We start from the raw sequence: 14,411 nt of genomic DNA, 5'->3' as shown, positions 1-14,411 counted from the left end.
CTGGTATCGGAGCCCTGGCGAGGCCAGGAGGGCTTCCTGGAAGAGAGGGAGGGGGCTGTGGCCCACCGTGAACCTGTCTGTGGTGGGCTGGAGTTGTGGGAGCCCGTCCCCCCCAAACGTCCCAGCTGAGGGGCCGTGTCTGCAGGGGGTCATCGCAAGCTGGGGCTTTTCTCTTGTTGCTCGGTGATGTCGTGGCTGGGTCTGAGCAGGTGTGTTTGGAGTGTGTGCTTCCCTGGTCCGCAGCCAGGAAGGGTACTCTGGGGACCTGGGGGGCCGGCCCGGGCCACCTCTGACCGTGCCCCCTCACATCCAGAGCTGCTGGAACTGCGGGCGCAAGGCCAGCGAGACGTGCAGCGGCTGCAACGCGGCCCGCTACTGCGGCTCCTTCTGCCAGCACAAGGACTGGGAGAAGCATCACCACGTGTGCGGCCAGAGCCTGCAGGGCCCCTCGGCCGCAGCGGTCGAGCCAGTGCCCGGACAGCCTGACGCCACCCCAGGCCTGGGCCCCTGCCTGCCCCCGGCCGCCGCCAGCCCCAGCGAGGCGGGCTCCACGGGGCCCTCCCGCCCCGGCTCCCCCGGCCCGCCCGGCCCGCTGGATGCCGCGCCCCGCTGACCCGCCCGGACCCAGTGCCCATCGACGCACCCGGCCCCGCCCGGCCCGCTAGACGCGCGCCCAGACCTGGGAGCCGACCTTGGGAGTCACTGCTGCTACTGCTTCTCTCCAAAAGAAAACACAGAACCAACAAGACTGCATCAATGCAACTTCCTCAGCTACCTGATGACGATCACGCCTCAACCTCTCGTGCATCCTGAGAAACCACCCGACGAGCTTTAGGCAGCCGGACGGACGCCGGCAGAGGTGACCGGCTCGTCCACACCCGCCTCTCCCTTTTTCTCTCTCTCATTTTCTCTCTTTATGACTTTCACACACTTTCTCTTCAATGAAAAAATCTAATTGTTTGGTGGCTTATATTTTCATTGAAGAATTTTGGGGGGCTGTTTGGCAAAAGAGCTACTCAGAAATGGACAAAGAAAACTGTGGGGTTTGTTTCCCCCCTTCCTGATTCAAAAGGGAAAAAGAAAACTGTTCTTTTGTAGCCGGAGATCTGAGCCGCTGTGTCACGGAAACCACCCCCCGGGGTGTGTGGCAGGTGCAGTGAGGACGGTTAGAAAGATGTCAATTTCAGACTCAAGAAGTAATTTTTGGTTTCAGGGTTGTTGTTTTTTTTTCCTTTAATGTCAAACTGTTTGGCTTTAAGTAGAAATCCAAAAAGTTTTTTTAAAAAAAGGTAAAGGAAGCATACCTGTAAACTACCTTGCCAGCTAGCCAGCCAAGGACGCCGGACACACCTCTGCTCCAAAGGAAATCCAAAAAACAAACACGAGAAGTCCAAATCCACAATTTTTTTGTCGCTGCCAAAGTATTTATTTCACTGTCTTACTCTACGCCTGGGTTTGTTCAGATGTCGGTCTTTTGCTTTGATTCTGTTCGGGGGGTTGGGATGTTGGGGTTTGAAGTGTTTTGTCCAACAAGAAGCGACTTCTTTCTTTTCAACTCGACAGCAGCACCTCCGCCGGGGCCGGGTGGGGTGGGCAGCTCGGCCCTCGTCATCCACGCGTGCGTGCCCGTCTGCGTGTGCACCCGGGGCACGCCCAGCGTGCGTCTGCACACGTGCAGGGAGGGTACCTCGTCTGTCCTCACTCCATCTGTGAATTTCCATCACATTTCATTCCTTCCATTGGTGAAAAAGAAGTGCTCACGTGTCCTTCCCAGAGAGAACATAATTCTGAGACGGAACTGTGACAATCTTTTGGGTTGATTCTTGACTGCGTTTCAAAGTGCGAGGAGACAGCAACTGCGCCTTCAACCGTTGCTTCTCGCTGTCATCCCCTACCTCTGCCGCCCGCTCCGGGAAGCCTCCCGCCCACCTCGTCTTTCCGTCCAGCCCCTGTGTCTCCTGCAGCTCCACGCTTCTGCAGAAAAAGGAAAAAAACGACAAAGGAAAGCAATCCGCCCTCCCCGCACCTTCTGGAGACTTGATCAGCTGTATATAACCCTGCATTTTTGTCTAGCTGTTCCTCAGGGGATGTTCTCTCCGAAATCCCCCCGCCAAACCTAGCCCTGTCCCCCCACCACACTCAACTCCCCCAGCGATCTCAAGGAGGAAATAAAAGAATAAGGAAATTCTGATCTGTACCCAGTGGGAGAACAAACAGCAAACACGGTCTCCGATCTGTGTTTTCTTGCATGGCTGTAAGGAGTTCCCTGGACTGGAGTGCAATAGTGACCAGCTACTGAAACCGGGTGCCCAGGGGCCCCACCGAGAGGAAGAGGTCAATAGTCTGCGATAATGTGAATGTATATAGTCCTTGCGGAGGTCCAAGTGATGATATTCATGATGGTGATAATAAAGAAGAGATGTTTGCCAAATAAAAAAAAAATTAAGAGAAACCATGGAAGTATGTAAAGTTCAGGAACTAGGTTTTCAAAGAAAGCCGAACTGCGGTCCTACGGGGAGCAATGGGTTTGTTGATCGCTGTTACTTTTCAGAGTTGTAAGAATTCACCCTTTGAGTATTGCCAGGAAGGATTCCATCGGTACACAGACCAGGTGCCATCCGAACCCCACCTGGCAGGAGCCCTAACTCTGACCATCGAGCTAGACCTATCTCACCCTCCAGAAAGCTCCCGGGCCGCCTGGGGCTGCAGGGCCACCCGCCTCTCAGAGGCTCGCTTCTGTGGGTTTCAGAAGACCAGGGGCCAGGTGGAATTCGGCTCTCGTGAGGCAGCGGGCGCCCACCCGTCATGTTTCCAGTCTGCTTTCTCTCTCGCAAGACTTGAACCTGTCAGAAGGGCGGTTGTGCACGTGCTGTGACGTAGCCCCGCCTCTCCCCTCGGACTCCGTTCCCACGAAGCTGTGCCAGTGGAGGGTGGCGCCCTGGGCGCGCTGGGGTGTGGGTGTGGAGGTCTGAGGCCCTGATGTCAGGACTGCAGGGTGAGTCCTGGCTGGGAGGAGCACCTCACCTGCAGCCCCGCGGGTGTGCTTTGCCGGCCTCTGTTCCTCTTCCCCTCTCAGGGTCCCCTTTGATTTCAGGCAGGCGCGCCAGGGCTGGCCAGCTGGTGGCATCGGGCCAGACCAGCCTGCAGGGCCGGACCACAGGCTGAGGGTCCGAGGTGGGGACGGCCCCTTCCACCCCAGCTGTTGGGAAGAGGTCGCCTCAAGCCAGCTAGGAAAGGCCATCTTCCCTGTGTGACCCCCATACCTGTATCTCATATACCAAGACCTTCCTCTGGCCAGGGCTACAGAAGCCTGGCACGAGGGGCCGGCCAGAGGCCGACAGACGTAGCCCCTGCCAGCAGAGAGGGTCCGCAGGGTCAGAGGGTGGCAGCCAGGTGGGCGGGGCTGGCAGCGAGGAGGCTGAGGCCCAGAGGGGGCGGGAGGGGGTGTCCCCGGGGGCGACGTGTCAGTGGATGCCGGGTGTGGGCTGGGTCACACCAAGCAGGCGGCTCCTTCCGTCCAGGGCCCCTTCCATGCTTTGGGAGCCGGCATGTCTGTTGGTCGCTGTGCTCAGGCCCTGTTTGGCCAAAGTGCTCACAGAGAAGGCAAACTCCCAATGAGTAGCTCTGGTCGGGGAGTGGGGGGGCGGCCAGAGCTGGAGTTGCTGGTGGTCTGTGTCCCCCCTGCCTTCCTTATGTAAAGAGGGCGTCTGGACAGAAGGGGGTCCAGCTCAGAGGCCGGCCTGCCCTGCTACCTCCCGAGCTTGTGGGCCGTCGGTGTGCACGTGAGGGTCTCTTCCCCAGGGGCCGAGATCGGACACGCTGGTGAGCCCAAAGCTCAGTGAGATGCGGCTGCTCGCAGACCCTCCCTCCCCCACAAGTCAAACCGAAACGGCAGCATTACCCTGTTCTGAGGCCAAAGCGCCGGCAGGAGGGCAGAGTGAGGCGGGCGGCGGCCGGAGCTCCCGGCCCACAGGGCCGAGTCAGGGAGGATGCACAGGCTGGGACAGCGGATGCTGGCGCCTGGGCCCCCTCACCCCCGGTGGAAAGCGCCCTGACGTGTGACCCTTCGACCTTTCCCACCCCCTCCTCTCTCTGGCCTTTCTCTTAGGACGTGTCATTTTCCCCAGGTGGTGGTGTCTGGGGGGGGTGTTCTCTTGGCAAAGACCAGTGCCTACCATTCCCCATGTGGACAGGCTGGCACACCCCAGACCCCGTCAGAATCACGAGGGTTCCCATCCCCAGGACCAAAGGAAAGCCTTGGGTGCTACCGGGGAAGAGAGGAGAGCTGGAGAAAGCCTTGGGGCCAGGAGAGTTAAGGGCCGTAGTGCAAGAGGAGCCTGCCTCCCGGGAAGGGGCCGCCCTGTGGGGCTGCTCATCAGGGCCCAAGAGGTTCAGTGGCGGAGGGACACAGATGGGAGGGGGCGTTGCTTCCGGTTTCATCCCAATGACACCGTGGAGAGGGATCGGGACAGGCCCTAACTTCCTCCTATTTGCCAGTTTTTCCAAATACATCCTCAAAATGACACCAAAGTCCAGTCCCTGGCACCACCCACCTTGCCTGTCCCAGCTCACAGCAGCGTGTCTGTCTGGCCATGATTCTGCCCGTCCCTTCAGCCTACCTACAATTACTTATTGATTCTTTTCTTTTATCAGTTCACCCTTCTGACCAATCCTGTCATCTCTCTGGCCGTTCATCCATACACCCATCCATCCATCCATTCAGTCATCCATCCATCCACCCATCCATCTGTCCATCTATCCATCCATCTGCCATACACCCATCCATCCGTTACTCTATCGCAGCTATCACTTGGTCCCACGTTCATCCTTTCACCATCCACCTGTCTGCACACCACACATGTGTCTCCCATCTAATCCACACAACCACGCCTCGGTCCATCCCCAGCCAGAACCCAGTGTAGCGTCACCAACTCCCTCAGTGATCCAAAGCCATGGGGGTGCTTTGGGTCCCCTGTGGCCTTGGCCACCCCCTCCCAGGGCCCCTCCCATTGGTCCAGGCCTGCTCCGGGGACAGATAAGGTTCTGCTGCAGACGTGGGCAGATTGGACCAATGTCCCAGCAACAGCTCTGGCCAGTCTGGGCCCGACTAGCAAGTGTGGTGGCCGTGGGCCAGGAGAGGCGCTAGAGGTGGCCCGCACAGCTGCTCAGGGGCCCTGTGACCAGGACCACCAGTTGGGGAGCGCACATTCCCTGGCAAGTCCCAGACATTGCGGTTTGGCGCCACTTACTCCTCTCCTTGTCACCAGGGGTCACTGCCTGGAGGTGTCCCCAGGAAGGGAGGGGCAAGACAGAGCCCCATGCTGGCCTCCCTAGAACACCAGGACTCCTGGAGCCCCTGCTCCCGGGGGCTCATGCCCGGCTCTGCCTCATCCCTATGCCCGTCTTCCATCCAGGGGTCGTGGGGTGGGTGTCCCTGTGGCCCTACAGGCGCAGCACACTCTCCCAGCCCCGGCTCTCCCTGGGCCCCTCAGCCCCACACCTGCCTGCGGGCTCCCGCGACCTACGGGGCTCTTCCAGCGCCCCCCGCGGGATCACCTCCTGCTGGCAGGAGAGGAGGAAGAAGAGGTTGCAGCGAGCCTGGACACGGTGCACAGATGAGGCCCGGGGAGCCGGCTGTCTGGGCAGCAACCTGCACAGTCCCCGGCGTTCCAGAAAACTCTGGAATCTGCCTGCTTCCCATTGCTTTTGCTTCAATTCAGCCAGACCCTGGAGTGCCTCCCCAGAGACCCCTTAGAGCAGTAACTCGACGTCAGGACTCAAGGGGAGCCTGGCTTTAAACGTTAGAATGAAGGACAAGGGGGGCCTAGCCAGGCCAGCCTCCGTGGGCTGAGGGGCTCGGGCAGCGGGAGCTGGGGCCGGCTACACGCAGCCTCGTGGGCAATGGATTGACTGTCCACTTCCTCTTCATGTGATTTTATTTTTTAATTCCCCCAGAGGGGTTGGACCGAGAGTGCTGGGTCACATTCCTCGGTGCCAGGCAGGGTCCTGGTGGCCGCCCTCCCGTGTCCCCCCATCTCTCTGTTCACGGCCGCGTGGGTTCTGTGTCATGGAATAAAGCCGCCGTTCACCATCACGGGCTCCGCCTCTCCTTGGGTCCCCGGCGACTCCGCCTAAGCCCGTTTCACACACTGATTCACCAGATTTGTGTTGGGGGGCTTTCTCGGTGACAGGCAAGAGGGACAAGAGGGGGTGCACCACGCCACGGGGGTGGACGAACGTGTAGTGCAGGGTCGGGGCGTGAGCGGGACGTGGCGGATGACCTCTGCCTCCTGAGTTCCGGTCAAGTGGGGTGAACTCTCGAAGGTTGTGTCCTCGAGGTGGTCGGGACGACCTCGGACCCCAGATGACACACTCGTGGCTTCAAGGGCTCGAGCCCCCCCTGCCTGTGGCCATGTGGGCACCTCCCACAAGACCCTGAGGGTGGACACCTTGGCCCTGAGGAGCCAGGGTGTCCCAGACGTGGTGTCGCGGCTCACAGAGCAGGTCCCACCCCTAGTGGGTGTGCAGGGCTAGGGCTCTGGGCTCACGGGTGGCCCCTGGGAGGAAAGAGGTGTTATTAATACTCGGGCCCAGCCTGGAACATGGTGTATTTTGAAAGGCGTCACTGGAAAGGCCAGCATGGGGGCAAGCCTGTCCGCACGCCAGGCAACTGGCCGGCGCCCCAGCCGGGCCTGGTGTGTCAGCAGTCCCGGCACAGAGGGGATGACGGCGATTTTCCATTGCAGAGGTCTGAGCTCAGAGGGAGGCTGGCCGGGCCGGGCCCGAGTCCAGCCGGCCCTTGGCTTGGACGCAGCCGCCCTGGTGTCCCGCCTCCCACCTGGAGGTAGAGGGAAGGGCCTGGGCGAGGGGCCCTCCATGGGGTCTCGGCCCACAGGAGAGGGGGCCTGACTGCCCCGAACTGTGGGAGAAAGACCTGCGGCAGCCGCACTTCTGTCCTCATCCAGCCAGCCTTGGACTGGGGCCCTGTCCTCAGTGCTGCCCTTGAGGCACTCTGGCCAGCCGGGAAGGACCTGGGGACGTGTAACTTACACAGGTCAGACAGAGGGTGAGGCCCGGGCGCCGTGGCCACAAGAGGGAGATGGAGCAATCGGGAAGGCTTCCTGGAAGCAGCAGCACAGTGAGAATAGTGCCCCCTGGAGCCTCGCACATGCAAGTGCATGAAGCCGTGTGCAGCCGGGGGGAAAAGGGGGTGTTGCAGGCAAGGAGGGCCGGGAGCTGGGAGGCCAGGCCTGCAGGCTTACAGCCAACTCAGGCCGGCTCCTTTCCCTGCAGGGCCTGGGGGGGGTTCAGCCTCCACGGAGGTGAGAACAGAGCCGGGAGGAGAAAGGCAGCCACGGCGGCCCCCACTTCCTTCCAGGGCGCACGCCTTGTCCCCCCATCCACGGCCCCCAGGGTTCGTTCACAGGCTGCAACTCTCCCCTCCCCCAACTCCACATTCCCAGGGAAGGGACCCTACCAGCAATGGTCTGGAGGGTGGGATGTGGGCTGGGTGGGCACACGCGCCCAGAAAGGCCCCCCATAAACACGTCAGCAGGATGGAAAAGGCATGGCAGGAGCTCCCCCAAGACGACGCCAGGGGGAGAAGAGGCCAGAGCAGCTGCTAGGGAGGACGGACGGAGGATACCAGGGCACCCAGGGACACAGGCCTGCAGCTGCCCTGGGGGAGAGAGAGGAATGGGGTGGGACTTGACAGACTGCCTTGAGGCCCCCAGTATCCAGGCCTGACCTGCACAGAATTCATCATTGTGCCCTGCGGCCCAGGCAGGGACCCGGCTTCATTACGTGGTTCCCACCTAAGAGCTGGCCCAGAATTGGGGTGGGGAGGGGAGGGACCGCAGGGAATCCAGGAGGGGTCAGGAGGAGGGATGTCACTCCTTCTGGCCCAGGACCCTGCCCTGGCCTGGCCCGAGAAGCCGCTGACCTCGTGGCAGTCCCCTACCCCCCACCCCCAGACCTTTGTTCAAGCTGTTCCCTCTGCCCAGGCCACCCTCGCCTCGGCTCTGCCTGACCCAATCCTTGAAGGCCGGCTCAAATGCCACCCCCTCCAGGAAGCCTGCTCTGACCCCCTGTGCCTCCTCCGTGCTCTGCACACTCAGGTAACTTGCTCCCCCGCTGCGTCATCCTAACCGTGGCTGGCCACTGGAGGCGTGACACAGCGAGGTGGGGGGACCTGCGACCCCTTAGCTTCCTGGCTCCTGCATCGTGGCGGGTGAGGCCGAGCTGTCGCCAGGAGGCCCTCCCGGCTGTGCCGCAGCTGCACCCTCTCCACCTGGAGTGTCCCAGAGGGGCCGGCCAGTGAGGAAGAAGGGCACGGGGGCGGGGGTCCAGCCTCTGACCCCTCAGGGCCCAGAAGCCAGGGTGGAGGCTTGGCCGCAGCCGGGAGGCCTCTGAAGCCTTTAGTGGGAACACCTGGCCTGGGGGAGGGCTTAAAGCCCGGGAGGGTGCAGGCAGGTGCCGGCAGGCAGCGTGGAGGCGAGTGCGGAGGCTCTGCTGGCCCCTCCTGCCCCATCCGCCATGTGGCCCTTCCTCAGCCGAGCTCTCTTCCCGCCCCCCACTGAGGCCTGGCTGAGGAGGGCTTCTTCAGACCCCGAGGCCCAGGGCTGGGGGGCCTGGAGCCAGGCCGAGAAGAGCCCTCTGGGCCCGGGGGCTGGAGACACGGAGGAGGAGGAGACGGGGGAAGCGGAAGAGCGCGAGGAAGACGCAGGCTTCTTGCTGTCTGTCCTGGAGAGGGGGGACCTGGCCAAGTGCCCGTTAGCTGACCAGGTAACAGCGGCGCCGAGCGCCTGGTGGAGGCCAGCCGGGATCTCGGGAACCTGGGGAACGCTGTGCATGGGGGCAGGGGGACGGACGGCTGCAGCTCTGACCCCAGGGGTGAGAGGGCCAAGAGGGCCACTGTCCCCACGCCTGGAAGAGGGTGTAGGGACGCCCACCTGTGCACGGGCTGGAAGGGGCAGGGTGGCCTCTCCGGCCTGAAGGGGACTTTGTGTGTTGGGGGTGGATTACAGGGGCTTCTCTCCAGGCCCGAGTCCGTGTGGTCTTCCCTTTTCCCCCCGCCCAGGGAGCTCCCAGCATGACCCTGAGAACAGGCAGGGTCAGGCCCCCTTCCCCTCTGCCCTCCCTCCAGCGGAGCCTGGGGGCTGTCCCACCTGCGGGCTCAGCCTGGGCCGTGTGCTGGCAGGAGCTGGAAGCCATCAGACTGAAGCTGTGGGCCATGGAGCAGGCCCAGCGACCGGAGCCGCCCGGGGAGCAGGGCCCAGAGGGGGAAGAGGAAGACGCCAGGGCCCTGCTGGCCGGGCAGCTGCTGAGCCCCGAGACGGGTAGGAACCAGAGGGCCAGGCTGACCCCTTCCCTGGGCTGTGGCCCGCAAGTCCTCGGGCACGAGGGTAAATACGGATGAGCTGCGAGCTGCTGCAGGAAAAGTGTGGGCTCCCGGGGAAAGGCCAGGGTTTCCATGAGGTCCGGCCTGGCAGTGGGTCCTTCTACATAGGCCCCAAGGGGTGCTCTTCCCCAAGAACCCAGGTGCCCCTCTTCCCCGAGGAGCGAGGACTGAGCCACCAACGTGAGGTGCCTGCCCTTAGCAGCTGCCGGGAGGCCCCTGCCAGGCCAAGCCCCCTGGTCCTGAAGCCCCTCTCTCCACAGACAGCCCCACGGAGGCGGTGGAGGCCGATCACAGATCCGTCTACGTGGGCAATGTGAGTGGGGGGAGGGGGGCGAGGGGGGGTCGGCCCGGCAGCACTGGGTCTGCAGCCGCCTCCTGGCTGTGAGGATTAAAGGAAGGGACAGTATGGGTAGCAAACTCAGAAGCCACATAGGCCTGGAAGCGAGAAGCAGGAGCGGGGGGGCTCTGATGAGGGGGCTGTCCCCATGAGGGAGCGTGGACCCTCTGTGGTCAGGCCTGATTTCCCACTGTGGGCTGGGATTCGGAATTTCCACGTGAAATCTCCCAGTGGGCAGATTATTGGCAATGAGTTCCACTTGAAAAAGCCACGCACCCTTTGCATAGGCCAGTAAACTTGGGGAGGATTCATCTGGATATCCAGTCCACTCCCCCGGCAGGGGGCCGCATAGAGGTCTAGGCTACCACCCTCACCCTGGGGCCCAGTCACCCCCTCTCTACCAAGAAAACGTGCTGCAGGAGACCCTGGGAGGCGGGGGCCCCTGCAGAAGGCCCCCCACCAGGGTCCATGCCTGTAGGTGGACTATGGGGGCACAGCCCAGGAGCTGGAGGCCTATTTCAACCACTGCGGGGAGATCCAGCGGGTCACCATCCTGTGCGACAAGTTCTCCGGACACCCCAAGGGGTCGGTTGGGGCTTCGGGGAGGGGCCGGGCGCCCAGGAGGCGGGGACACCTCTGCGTGGGTGAGCGTGGGTGAGCATGGCCCTCACCTGCCTCTGCCTTGCCCCAGCTATGCATACATAGAGTTTGCCACCGAGAGCTCGGCCCAGGCCGCTGTGGAGCTGGACAAGAGCGTCTTCCGAGGCCGGGTCATCAAGGTGTGTGTCCCCCACCAGTCACTGCGGGGGCGGGGGGGTGGGGGGAGCGCTCAGCTCTGAGCTTCTCTACGTTAACCCATTAATCCCCAAGGGGACAGGAAAAGCAGGCAGCTGCCCCAGCCTGACCCTTCTCCAGTGTCCGGTGTTTGGGCACATCCTCCGGCTGGTGTGGGGGCACCTCAGACCCCAGTGGGTTTGGCCTGGGTGTAAGCCCTGGGGAGGCTTCCTTCCTGACCCCCCCTGCAGGGGGAGATGTTGGCTTGACAGGGGCTGGGAACAGGTTAAGATCTGATGCCTCAGGCAGCCCCATGCCCTGGGGCCGCCAGGGCCTGGTGGGTGCTGGGGCCTGTGTTCACCTGCCTGTGAGCCTTCAGCAGGGAAACCCAGGAAGGCTTCCTGGAGGCAGCTTTAGCCCTGGTCTTGGCCCTGGGCTGGGGAGGAGGGTGTGAGAACAGAGGTCTCAGGCGGACTCGGCCTTTGGTTCCAGGTGCTGCCCAAAAGAACCAATTTACCAGGGATCAGCTCCACGGACCGCGGGGGCCTTCGGGGACACCCAGGCGCCAGGGGGGGACCCTTCCCCCACAGCAACTTCCAGGGCGGGGCCCGTTTCAGACCACGGGGGCGGAACCGGTGGGCCGGGCCCTGCGAGGGCGGGATCCTATTGGAGCGGGGCCCGGTGGGCGGGGCTCTGCTGGGCCTGGCTGGGTCCGGTGGGCGGAGCCCTGGAGGCCGCTCGCCCCCCGGCCTCTCTTCGGGCAGGGGGCGCGGAAGATTCCCGCCGTGGTATTCACCGTATTGAAGGGAGGGCCCGATTTTGAGAGTGGGGCTGCCGCTGGGTCAGCAGTAGACAGCCGTGCTCCTCGTGCGACCATTACTCCGCGCAGAATAACTACCCGTCCCCCTTCCCTCGGCGGGAGGACAGCCCAGACCCCACGGCCGAAGCCACCGGTCGCGAAGCAGGGCACGGGGTGGGCCTGGCACGCGGGCTAGTCGGGGCTTTGGAGGGCACCGGGCAAAGCTGCGGGCAGGTGAGGCCCAGGCAGCGTCGGGTCAGCTTCGGGGCGGCATACTCAGGACTGTTCCACTAACGCCTTTTACAGAAAAGTAGAAATGTGTGTCTTACTGGTAAAGCATAAATTATTAAACTTGAATATTTTTTAAAAGCACATGGCAACAGACCGCCCCGCTTTGTTCGCCTCACCCGGACGCTGTTTCCTCGGTGCACACCGTGCAGAGAAGGCGGCGGATGGGCTGCGGCTGTGGATCCCAGACCCAGCTCTACCCCCTTCACTCCTGGCAGCCAAGCGTTAGCTTCGGGGTTTACAGCGTCACCGCCAGCCCCCGCGCCTCACCCGGGCCTGGTGGCCTCCGGGGCACACACTCCGCCGCGACGAGTGACACAGACGTCGCCTTGTGGGTCCTCACCTGTGAGGCTCCGCAGGAGGGTGCGCCCGGGGCACCTGGCGCAAGCCTGGGCTTCTTCACATAGGGACGCAGAGGGGCTTCCGTGACGGGCGCCCTGCCTGCGCTCCTCCCTGTGGCAGACGCCCCGCTCTTTCCCTCCCTGATGGTGCAGCGTGCTTTCTGCCCTCTGACTGAGTTCGGATTGGGGAAAGGAAGCTCTGGGGCCCAGCTGCAGACACACGGGGTCCTGGCCTTAAATAACCACTAACAAATTTCAGCCTGGGCTTTTCTAAAGCAACCCTCTTTGCCGCGTACTATTTATTTATTTATTTATTTATTTTTTGCGGTACGCAGGCCTCTCAGTGTTGTGGGCCCTCCCGTTGCGGAGCACAGGCTCCAGACACGCAGGCTCAGTGGCCATGGCTCACGGGCCCAGCCGCTCCACGGCATGTGGGATCCTCCCGGACTGGGGCACGAACCCGTGTCCCCTGCATCGGCAGGCGGACTCTCAAGCACTGCGCCACCAGGGAAGCCCACCTTGTACTTTTTTGATTATCAGGTCCTTAAGCTATCCACAGGTGGACGGTCCCCAGTCCCCAGTGTCCCCTCTCCAGCACCAGTGAAGTGTTTTCTCGGGAGGGCGCGCCTGTGCTCTCCATCCGCGTGTCCATCTGGCCAGGTTCACACTCCGCTTGCGATCTGGGGTCAGCACTGGCCCTTGTGGTGGGGTGAACCAAATCCCCCCCAAAATATGTCCACATCCTAATCTCCAGTACCTGTGGATGTGATCTTATTTGGAAAAGGGGTTTTTGCACATGTGATTAAGCTAACGATCTGGAGATCTCCCTGGATCACCTGGGTGGCCCTAAACCCAGTGACACACATTGGGTACGAGACACACCGACACACGGAGAACGTGATGTGGAGACAGAGGCAGAGGTTGCGGTGATGCGTCCATAAGCCAAGGAACTCCAACAGTCGCTGGCAGCCATCAGAAGCTGGAGAGGCTGAAAAGACCCTCCCTCAGAGCCTGCAGAAGGAACCAGCCCTGCCATCACCTTGATTTCTGACTCTGGCCTCCAGAAACGTGAGAGTATAGATTTCTGTTTTCATGTGCACACGTGCACGCGTGCACGCACACACACACACCACCACTGGCCCCTGGAGAATGTGGGTAGGAGGGGCTGAGTGGCAGGGACCTTGCCAAGGCTGCCGGGTGGCTCAGGGCCGAGCCAGGCCTGGATCATGTGCAGTTGGGGGCTGCAGGAGAGGGAGGCCTCCCAGACGTAGTTCCTGGAGCTGAACTTTATGAAGCACCAGCTCCTGCCGCGCTGTACCTTGTGCCAGTCTCCTCCTTGGCGAGGATGTGCATTGGTCTTGATGCGTTCATTGTGCATTTTGCTTTTGTGGAAGGACCTGCAGACAGGCTTCTATCGCAAGGAATTGGTCCCTTTTCAGATGTATCTTCTTAATCCCTTCTGCGTGGCCACTGCGAGGAGAGTGGGCCCTTGAGTCCCTCCTTTCCTGTGGATTTCAGGCCCAAGCAGCCCATGTGGGCGGCCAGGGCTCCGACCCACACTTTCTCAGCTATGCCCAGAGAAAGCCAAGACACGCAGGATCCTCTTGGCTGTCTGGCCCGGGGAAGAAGGGAGAAGGAATGCTGATGGGGAGGGAGGACAGAACTTCAGCAGAAGCACCTGGAGCAGCAGCCAAGGGCTGAGCAGGTGGCGGGGGATGGGCAGGCAGGTGGCCCTCAATGAGGCGAGCCTCACAGTACAGAGATGCAAAAAGTTAAGATGGAACTGACATCTGACAGTTCTGTTGGCAAAGCAAAGGCCAGCAGATTACATCTAAGCCTTGATTTTCTCAGACCTAAAACGGGAATGCTACCTGACAATGCACGTGAAAAACGTCGAATGTAAACCCATTATGGGTCGCTCTGGCTCCATCTACAGAAAAACCCAAACAGCAGTGGCTTCAAGATAGGGGTTTCATTTCCTCATTAAAAAAAATGCTGAACATAAGTAGTCCAGGGCTGGTATGTCAGCAAAGACCCAGCCTCCTTCTAGCTTTCTGCTCTCCATCCTCAGGGGATGAATGTTGCCTGCATGCTCTCAAGATAGCTGCCTGGGCTCCAGCCATCACATCTAAGTTCCAGGAAGGAGGAAGGGTAAAGATAAAGGTACTGCCAGCTGAATCCCCCTTTTAAGTGTCCTTCCTGCAAGTGCCTCCCAACGCCATCCACCTAAATGCCATAACTACCTACCCTTGTGAGGGCAGGAAGTATATTTTGTCTAGCCAATTGTCCCCAATAACACTAGGGTTCTGTTAGTAAGCAAGCAAGGGAGAATGGATGTTGCCTTGGCAACCTGTAGTCCCTGCCTCAGCCATTACTCAGGCAGGAGAGATTACTAAGTAAAAGCTCAACCAGAAAGTTGAGGATGGACTGTGGGGAGAAAGCCCGTGTGAGGGTGGCCTGCATCAGACCAAC

At 61.4% G+C, this 14,411-nt stretch overlaps 2 protein-coding genes across 2 annotated transcripts in view; both read left to right on the top strand.

Annotated features, from left to right (window-relative positions):
* CBFA2T3 (CBFA2/RUNX1 partner transcriptional co-repressor 3) overlaps nt 1–3,457 on the top strand; it is an 85,139-nt gene extending 81,682 nt beyond the window's left edge. The window contains exon 12 of the mRNA XM_089903414.1: nt 314–3,457. Coding sequence (XP_089759540.1) covers nt 314–613 — 300 coding nt within the window. The 3' untranslated portion in view covers nt 614–3,457. The remainder of the gene's footprint in view (nt 1–313) is intronic.
* A 4,162-nt stretch (nt 3,458–7,619) lies between these two features.
* PABPN1L (PABPN1 like, cytoplasmic) lies at nt 7,620–11,346 on the top strand. The gene is made up of 6 exons (XM_089903427.1): nt 7,620–8,784; nt 9,200–9,338; nt 9,661–9,713; nt 10,216–10,322; nt 10,429–10,516; nt 11,004–11,346. The coding sequence occupies exons 1-6, from the start codon at nt 8,536–8,538 to the stop codon at nt 11,313–11,315; spliced, it is 948 nt and encodes a 315-aa protein (XP_089759553.1). The 5' UTR covers nt 7,620–8,535; the 3' UTR covers nt 11,316–11,346.
* The last annotated feature ends 3,065 nt before the right edge of the window (nt 11,347–14,411 follow it).

Source organism: Delphinapterus leucas, chromosome 20, assembly GCF_059928025.1.
Source record: "Delphinapterus leucas isolate spDelLeu-1000000601 "Yukka" chromosome 20, BTC_Dleu_Yukka2, whole genome shotgun sequence".
Taxonomy (NCBI): Eukaryota; Metazoa; Chordata; class Mammalia; order Artiodactyla; family Monodontidae; genus Delphinapterus; species Delphinapterus leucas.
Note: the sequence above shows the minus strand (reverse complement) of the source record. Positions and strands in the feature narration are given on the sequence as shown.

Bases quoted from the DNA above. Each gene is read 5' to 3' on its own strand.
- PABPN1L (XM_089903427.1), top strand. From the start codon at position 8,536: ATGTGGCCCTTCCTCAGCCGAGCTCTCTTCCCGCCCCCCACTGAGGCC. The intron at 9,339-9,660 runs GTAGGAACCAGA...CTCTCTCCACAG, and splicing joins GCTGCTGAGCCCCGAGACGG to ACAGCCCCACGGAGGCGGTG. The intron at 10,517-11,003 runs GTGTGTGTCCCC...CTTTGGTTCCAG, and splicing joins TCCGAGGCCGGGTCATCAAG to GTGCTGCCCAAAAGAACCAA.